This window comes from Lytechinus pictus, chromosome 10 (assembly GCF_037042905.1).
Source record: "Lytechinus pictus isolate F3 Inbred chromosome 10, Lp3.0, whole genome shotgun sequence".
In the NCBI taxonomy this organism is placed as follows: Eukaryota; Metazoa; Echinodermata; class Echinoidea; order Temnopleuroida; family Toxopneustidae; genus Lytechinus; species Lytechinus pictus.
In genome coordinates this window covers 30,853,791-30,863,381 of record NC_087254.1, presented here as the reverse complement: position 1 = coordinate 30,863,381, position 9,591 = coordinate 30,853,791, and the positions used below count along the sequence as shown (strand labels likewise).

The 9,591-nt window shown below is 36.9% G+C and overlaps 1 protein-coding gene across 1 annotated transcript; it reads left to right on the top strand.

Annotated features, from left to right (window-relative positions):
- The first annotated feature begins 1,273 nt into the window (after window positions 1-1,273).
- LOC129269461 (suppressor of cytokine signaling 2-like) lies at window positions 1,274-3,253 on the top strand. The gene has a single exon (XM_054906962.2). It carries the CDS (start codon window positions 2,059-2,061, stop codon window positions 2,743-2,745), a length of 687 nt encoding a protein of 228 aa, XP_054762937.2. The 5' UTR covers window positions 1,274-2,058; the 3' UTR covers window positions 2,746-3,253.
- The last annotated feature ends 6,338 nt before the right edge of the window (window positions 3,254-9,591 follow it).

The window sequence follows — 9,591 nt, the reverse complement described above, 5'->3', positions numbered from 1 at the left end:
GTATTTCAAATAATGCTGAAAGTTAATTCGTGTTTTTCCACTTATAGGGGCAATCCGGGCTAAAAAATATTTATATGTAACTAAGAAGAGTAAAATTCACAGATCAAAATGCCTAGAACTCTCACCGGAATAATGCAAATTTTAAAAATGCCATAACTTTGTTATTCCTTGTCCGATTTTGATCAAAATTTCAGCATTTTACTTGACTGGTTTTTCTATTTCTGTTAAAATAATATTATTTTTAACCCGGAGTGCCACTTTATTCATTGTACTAAACTTTTCGGCGTCATGCATCTTCGTCAGCGGTAGGACGTCGAAAATCGGAGTACAATAAATACATGTTACTTTTTGAACAATAATGAAACATGAAGGTCTATGCCAATAAAAAAATGAAAATACCTACCATGGGACGATGCTGGGACGATGCACCTCCGTTATTTGTTTCTTTTCTTCAATATTATTAATTTAACAGGGAATTGTTAGTACATAGGCCTACAGGTATCAGGTATTTCCCTAGTAATATTGGTAAAGAATACCTTTTGGAACGATAATTATTCATCGGTTTTAACATCTTTGTCAATGATTTGAACACTCCACTGCCATACGATGTTTTCGGGAGAACCACTTCATGCTGGTATTACTGTAAGAAAACCTCACATTTCCCTTTTCGAGACTAATTTCTGAGCAAACGAATATCACCAACCACATTTCTCGTTATACGATGTGTAATTTGCGGTTTCCATATTGGCTATGGAACAGTGTTCAGAGGAATAGCTGGATAAAATCAATAACCGAGACGTTTGGCCAATCAGAAGGTAGCAGGCTCTTTACTCGGGCATCAATCAATTTCAGGATTGCAGAATTCACTTCGAGTATAACTGCAAAATTTGAATGGAAAACTGACGTAGAAAAATATTGAAATATTTATTAAGATTCAATTTAGTATAAGTTTAGACTCTAGAATAATAAATATTCAGCAGAAAATACATAATTGGCAATCCCATAGCAATAATCGAATTCCTATTTGTCACACACACCCCTATTATTTTACTTAATGGAATGATCCAAACACCAAACCGAGAAACATGGAATTTATGGGAGGAGCCAATGTGTCGTAGCCTGTCTGTACCGTGACCGTATGTGGTGGTAGGAGTGTCCGTTATGAATGCGAAACGATTCGGGTTTGTGTTCCACCTTATGAATATTCATTACAGTGTTTTATTACGCATGCACGTACGAATTTGCCGGCTGCACGTTGAATACTAATGTTAGTCAACGCTAGCACTTCGCATGCATCGCACATTTACAGTACATCGGATTGTCTTCGCATGCTCACTCCGGTGGGCCCTGTAAATAGCTATAAAGAGGAAGTCTATTCTGTATTCGTGTTTTGTGAGAATCCTGTTCGTGGAAATTCTACTGGGTCTTTTCAACCATGTTCACGGATTTATAATTCTTTATAAAATGAGCTGATCGAAGCGAAGTGTTTCATTTGGGATGCACTCTCTGTAGAAGCTCGTTATCTTGGAATACGTCTTCTTTCCATACCGTGCATGTGAGAGCAATTCTTCGACACACATTTTCAGCGTGTGTGCTGTGTGTGTTTACATACCGTATCGAAGAAGCGGGATAGGCATTCGCTCTCTCTGTTCGTCTCTCTCCAGGGATATTGGCCTGCTAATCTAATTCCTGGAATCCTTCTGCAAGCTGACATCTTACCTTTTTTCTTCGCTTGCAGAGTGCACTAAAGTCCAGAGTACGATTCAGCGTTCTTGGTGAACGCTGGCGCAGGCGCTGCTGGAACAAATACCATAGTACTACTATATCTTGACTATTCTTTAGGATTTACTAAAGACATCATCACTCAGTATTACGTATCTCCATCGTCCATTCCTGAGGACGAACAACGTTTATATTGCTCTTCTTCTTCGACTTGACACCATTGCAGTATTTCATGGAATGATCGATTGAAGCAACCTGTATTGGTTTAGCTACGATTTGGTGATATTGTGTTTGCATCAGACCTGTTATTTCTTCGTATGCAAGCGTGGTAGCCACATGCCGCCACACACCATGAACCATCGTGAAAACTGTCGGACTGCTCGACGGGGCACGCCGGCTACATCAGCGGACCAGTTCCAGCTACCACCGGCTAGGCCGCGTACTACCCAACAAGATCTGGAAAGACTGATCAACACGTTAAACGTTCTCCAGATTTCGGGCTGGTATCATGGAGCCATGACATTTCGTGAGGCCAAGCAAAAGTTGAAAGGCTGCTCAAATGGGACATTTTTAGTCCGGGACAGTTCTGACGACCGTTACCTCTACGCGCTCAGCGTCAAGACACCGCGAGGGACAACAAGTGTCAGGATTGAATACGAAGATGGATTATTTATGCTCGACACTGAGGAATGTCTCCGTAGATCCGTGCCAAGCTTTGATTGTGTCATAAAACTTTTACAGTACTACATTAGGATGAGCAGGGAGAAAAATTGTGTTGACGCCAATGGGAACAGCTCGACCATCAAACCGAAAACTAGGTCTGGACATTTGGTATGGCTTGAACGATCAGGCCGTAAGGACACCGAAGCTCAAATCATAAAACCACTCACCTCCAACGTGCCCAGTCTACAACATTTATGTCGCTGTACAATAAACAGGACTGTGGAACCAAGATTTATAAACGATTTAAGCATACCACGTACCTTAAAGAAATACGTCCAGGAATACCCATACAGTCTATGATATATGCTTTTATATTATAGCCTAAATTTCATTTAATGTGGGCTAAAAGGGGGGCTAAACATGTTGTCTCGTATGATAAGACAGTGTAATCTTATTTTAGCGGACATCAAACACCCCAAAAAAAGGTTTGACATGTTAGATGACGGTACTAGAGAAACGCTATATAAAAGCAACATGTGTAATTTTCATGAACTTCATTCCAACTCTAAAGCTCCACTTGTTAACTAACTACATTTACAGTGACGACTGAAATAAGACACTCATCATCCTGGGTTGAAAGAAAGCTGCTACTGCATTGGGGGTGAAGAACTTGACTGGAGGAAAATCTAACTTACGGCCTACAGTATGCCTAATGCACAGCTCGTCCAAATTAACTTAAATTTCATTTCTTTTTTCAAGAGACAAATTGAATACATGCTTCAAAGATGAACTGATTTGTGAACGTCATGGTAGCAATTATCAGACGTCTACCTCATACTTTGTGAAGAATCATTACTTGTGGGACTTTTTTTTTAATCGTCTAACGGGATGACAATCCGTTTTTCTCATGAATGCATGATTGGTCAAAAGATTCTCCGAACCTCAGCCCACTCGAAAACAAAGGACCATTTTCGCTCACTCCCTGAAGGCTCCTTTCTTTTCCTTTGTCCAAACCGCGTCCTGCTTCGAAGTGTATCACCGACCGTGTGGTACTTTTCATGGAAAACAACCCAAGCTTGATTCATGGTGGTTTTGTGTGGCACCCATTGTCGATATCCATTGTGGGGGATGGCTTGACCACAACTTCACTGAGCACTGCTATTCAAGAAAGCTAGGAAGTAACCACAGACTGACCCTGTTCTTTCATACTACGTGCTGTTTCTAAACGTTCTATCTCATTTTCGATCTGTTCTGGCCCTAGTCGACCCATTCTATGGGAAGGGAAGGTTATTCATAAGGAAAACCCATTTTGTTATATCCGGCGTTTGAGACATTTACATGTTTTTTCTAGGCACGCCATTTTATATGTTCAAATTCAAAGAGTTCATGCAGAGGGTATTGTAGTCGCATGCAACTCGCTTCATGTTAATACATATAAAACGACAGTGTCCACGCTTGTTAGGTTTTTGTCCCTTTAAAGTTAAATTTGATTGGCCAGTAGAAATTATTTTCTTTTAATCATCCATAACTATGATAAGGCTATCGCTAGTGTTTCGGCAGTCTGATTATTATTTGTTAATGAGAACATGTAGGTCTATAACTGTTTTCCTGATTGTTTAACAGAAAAGCGTAACAACGTGTCTCGTTTAACTTGACACTGAACCCAGTCCCTCTCCAAATTGGACAGTAATCTTTGAAAAGTATCATTTTTGGCATGTGTAATATGGTCACCTTGGTTATGTTAGTAGAGTTACACGATAACTGCAATGCCTTTATTATTGATGAGAAGTTAAAGGTCTCTGATATTTAAGAGAATAACCTGAAAATCAATGGTGATAATTACTGAATGGAGCTGTGATGGTAACTAATTTTACAACACATTAAAGCACTACAGAAGACAGTTACCCTTTAGAAAATGGTGTATCTTTATAAGTGACTACATGTATGATCAATCACAATAGAAGAATTATATTTGCCTATGCAAGTCTTTTTTTCGGCAACATTCATTCTTTAAGAGGGAAATATATGTGAGAATTATAAGGAATGTGGTCGAAATTCAATTGACGGTACTGAATTGAAATTCATTACCAAGACTTCATGTGGTTGAAAATATATTTTGTCAAAATTTTAATCGATTTTCAGTTTATCTCCGACTGACTTCGCATGGCGACTTTTTTGGAATGGCAGATCGGTAGGCCTATTGATTTGGGTTCGATGCTTTGTTTATTGGACTTGTAACACAACTACTTGCTATTCATAGCACCCTAGTTTACGTCCATCCAATTTGAGTTAAATGGTCTTGGTGAGCTCTGAGATTAGTGTAGAATAATGTGAATTTCTTTTCATGTTGGTGCTCATTGGCCACTTCAATTAGAATTAGCTGACGAGTCAAACTCCAAAGAAGATAACAGCAAGAACCCCTCTGGTTGATATGGCTAGGTGTAGTATGAGGTGGCCCTTTTTTTTTCTTGTGATGCACTTCAAATTCTCCGACAAGGAAGGCATTTGCCCTATTTTTTAGACCGTAAATCCAGTCTACTTATATTTGCGAAGCTTTCCAATGCCTCTTTCAATTCAAATTAATAGTGCCCAGACAATGCCACTACTCCAGTACACCTTTACATGAACTAGGCGTACGAAGTATAGGCTTACAATATGCTGTGTGTACGATGAATTGTACGCTATTCAACCCTAATGATAATAACCGGTTCCAGGAATCAGTTGTTTGATTAAAGAGAAGAGATGAGATAGGTAGTCGAAGGCTATTATTTATTGCACCAACCTTTGTCACAGAAAAAAATCAGATGTGTGTCTATAAATATGCCGTTGTCCGTACGTGTAGGTGAACTGTGCAAATACGGATAGCAACGTACAAATACACACAACGCTATTCCATGAATTGAATCGATTCTGCATTCGCCATTAGAGTAAAACCTGCAGCCATCGGTATGCGAGGGGTCTATGTAAAATACCAATATATGTATTTGATTGCCATTTTGCCAAATTATTTCGCTGTTTCTTAGTATATATGTAGGTATTTAACAAATAAACAAATAAATTGCCATATTTCCTTGCCAAGAAAGGAGGAACGTCTGTTATATTCCTTTCTTCACGAGATCAAACAAGACCTTTCTATAGAAGGGAGATAGCGTTTCAACTTCAAATATCTAACTCGACAATGCTGCGTTATGTTTTCATAAATCACCCCAATTTATATTTTAAGCTTACAAACAGATAGTAATTCATATCATTTCATTCATTTTTTTCAATTTTCTAAAACGCTTTTACCGAGGCTGCAATCTTAAATTTGACTCTTAAATGTAAATTCTCTTTTTTATGTGCGATATAAATCATAAAATGTTAATCTTCAGTAACATTCCCTAATTCAACATTATCATACCTTTGGATAAGACTTCTGTATTTTTTTTCCGACATACTATGTTATGTTACTTGCAGAAAGGTGTTAACAAATGGCTTTAAAAGCTTAAAGTGAGCATGGTTTGATTGTTTTAGAGAAACTATATACATGTACGTCATGATCCAATGGATGTAAGCATTGATAATGAGAACACAATGTCCTTTGGGTAGCAAAATGATAATGATATTGATAATCAATCAAGGGCTGAAGGGCAATTGATCTGAATTTTCAATATTTACTTTCATCTCCCACCGCTTTTGCGGTCGTTTGCAGATTATTTCCCTAATATAATATTTTATTTTTCGGAAATCTTATTTCCTTGAAACCTGACATACTATTTATGTGTCACATTCAAATAAGATACGATTCTTTGAAAGATTAAGTTTGATAGAAGTTTTCGAATTGTATTGGCATTCTATCAGTCAGTGGTTGAGAAATTACTAGGTTTTTATCACAAATTGAATGGTGGTTAGGTAAATCCCAAGTTAAACATTTGAATTCATGAATTGTCTTTCCAGTTGGACACCAGTGACCATAGATTGAGAAAACAAAATCGCACGAAGTAATACGCCTGTACAATTTTGAGGTGAATTCTAATTTCTTTCGCGTTTCCAACTTGGTATATGAAGTTGAAATGAATTAATTCTAAACATCGATTGTGATCACACGATTATAACCAATATGAGTATATTTCACTTGTGTACTCTTAACTTGGATTTCGACGAGGAACAAACAAAAATGAAAAATGGGCCTATCTGTACCTGAATGAGATATGTCGGTCAATGTGCTATAATAGGAGTGTGAACAAAAGTATGGTTTATTACAAGTATGTGTCACTCTAATATATACTATAAAACGATAATAGAATATATAAATATATATTGAACGTGCTTTCGAGAGCAGGTTCAGTTCTAATTTTGTTACGAAAGCCTTCAAGTGCAATATGCTATATATTTTGAATACTTGTGTTTTGATATTTTTGTCTATATGTCATGCACTGTACATGTAGAAAATGAAGAAAAAAAAGAATCTATTGAAATCTGAGACAAACAGTGTACTTGTGTTTATTTATGTTCGTGTGATGGACCGTGAATGCATTGTAACACTGACCTTTCTCTGCGTTTGAATGATTATTATGAGCAGTCCCCTGGTCACTTGACAAATGATTGCATCATCTGCTATGCAATACTTTTTCCCAATGCTCCGTTTGGAAACAAATGATATTATCGAAAAAAGGTGAACAAGTTGTTTCATTCAAAATGAACTGTGGTGAATATGTATTTTGCGTTTGTCAACATGCAGAGGGATGAATATAGGCCTATAGTCTGCACTAAAAGTGCGATAGCAATCATTGGTTTGTGTGTGTTCTTTGGTAGTCCTTATATTGGCGCGCAGATATGTGAACACCTTATAATGTATGGCACCCCTGAAACATACTACTATGCATTTTCAAATCGTTTTCCTTCCTTTGATTAACCATAGCAACCATAAAAGCGAAGTATTGAATCACTTGCGAAACATCTAGCACTTAAATTACTGCAGCCAGACTCATTTGCTTGAGAACAGTAATACAGTCACTGTTATTACTCGTACTCCCTGTAATGTTATGCGGGCATGTTCAAAATCGCCCGACTCTCCGAAATCAGATTCCAAGTCCCCGGCGTTCGGCTTGAAATGTCATGACCGATTCCTCCAAACAACGAATGGAGGGATTGGGAAACAACAAAAAAGGGAAAAAATCCATTTCCACGAAAACGCTTCTCAGCTTGTCTCCTGGACAAAGTACGGATATGCTCTGAATTGAAAGCTCGCGGCTCTAGCTTTCGACGTGAGAGGATTTAAAAAATGGCTTTATTAAGGAGGGGTTAAGGGGCAAATAGGATCACAAAGAACGAGACCCTTTCCAGGGTTTCTGAAAGGGGAATTAACGAGTCAATTCTATACTAATAATTGCTTTTTGTAATGCAAGTAAGTTTGGGTGTCTTAAATATATTTATAAAAAAAACGCGTAAAAATGAAAATAATGTAAAAAGAGGTAGGCCTCTATTCAGTGACCAGTTATTAAAGGGATGGTCCGGGCTGAAAGTATTTATAGCTTAATAAAAAGAGAAGAATTCACTAGGCAAAATGCCGAAAATTTCATCAAAATCGGATAACAAAGTTATTTAATTTTAAACTTTAGCAATATTTTGTGAAAACAGTCGTCATGAATATTCATGAGGTGGGCTGATGATATCACATCCCCACTTGTTTTGTATTTTATTATATGAAATTGGGTTAATTCAATTTTTTTCCTCCAAGAACTAGAAAAATTGGATTGACAACTGATTTATTGCTGAAACTTATTTAATTATAAGGGAGACATATTAATCACACAAGTATGAAATAATGAAAAAATTATGATTTTATGTAATAACATAAGAAAACGGAAAGTGGGGATGTGACATCATCAGCCCACCTAACGAATATTCATGACGACTGTTTGCACAAAATATAGCTAAACTTTAAACTTCAATAACTTTATTATTTATGATCCGATTTTGATGAAATTTTTGGCATTTTGCTCAGTTAATTCTACTCTATGTATTAAGATATAAATATTTTCAGCCCGGACTACCTTTAAGTGGAGAGAAAGGGAAACATAATCCATTTTACAGCTTTTTTTCTCAACGAATTTTCCTCTAAAAACCAGTTTGTCACGTTTGTGTAGTTTTCTTGAATTCATTGCTTACAACAAAAAATTGAAAGAACAAAATCCAATCCGAGAAATGGCACATGGATGTATTTGACAGAATGAAGATAAGAAGAAGAGATGGAAAAGGGGATGTGTGTATGTATATGCATAAGAAAGGGGTATAATTTGTAGAAGAGAGAGGGGGGGGGGTCAAGGAAAGGAATGGATTGCGGAAATGAATTGTTGAGTATAGAGTATACCCACACAAAAACATAAATCCTACCAACGAGTTGATGTTGAATATAGAGTATATCTACACAAAATCATAAATCCTACCAACGATTTGAATTCCATCCCCCGGAATTTCCCCGAGAAATCAAACTATGCAGGTTACATTATTGTGCAAAATGAGCACAACTTTGAAATTAAATATATACATGTACAGTACTTCATACCTAATTTTGTTGAAATTTTTCAGTGTTTTCGCGGCTGGTTTGATTTTTATTTATTTATCAAAGTCAGCTGATTCTTTGATTAATTTTGGTATTTCTTCTAATAACATTCAGGAGAGGGGGGGGGGCGATAAATCTTACATGACGATTAAATACCTATTGAAAAATAAATCAATTATTTGAATACTTATCACTGCTGAATAATCCAAAGCAGAATATTAGAAAATAACCTTATAAAATTAGAATGTATTTTAAAAAGGCAAATACAGGTAAATCAAACTAACTTTGGGGTGATCTAGCCATCCATTCCCAAATAACCCTGTGCCCCCTATTTTTGCCTGATTTTTTTTTGCCAAAATTAATTTTAAAACTGTATCAATGCTTCCATGTCAGGCTTGTGTAGAAATGTGAAAATCAAATCAAATAAAAAAAATCAGATTAAAAAGAAGTCAGGGTACCAATCTTTATTGTTACAACTTGATGATATATAATTACCACTTTATCCGCTTTCGTCAGAAATCGGTATCGTTGCCATGGCAATGGTCCATCACGAACTCATCACACTGCCGTTTGACTAAATCACCTGTCGGTCTATGCGAGTGCGCGCGATATCATCGATAATCATTACATTTCCAAGGCAGAGTACCCGGAATCAGCAACTG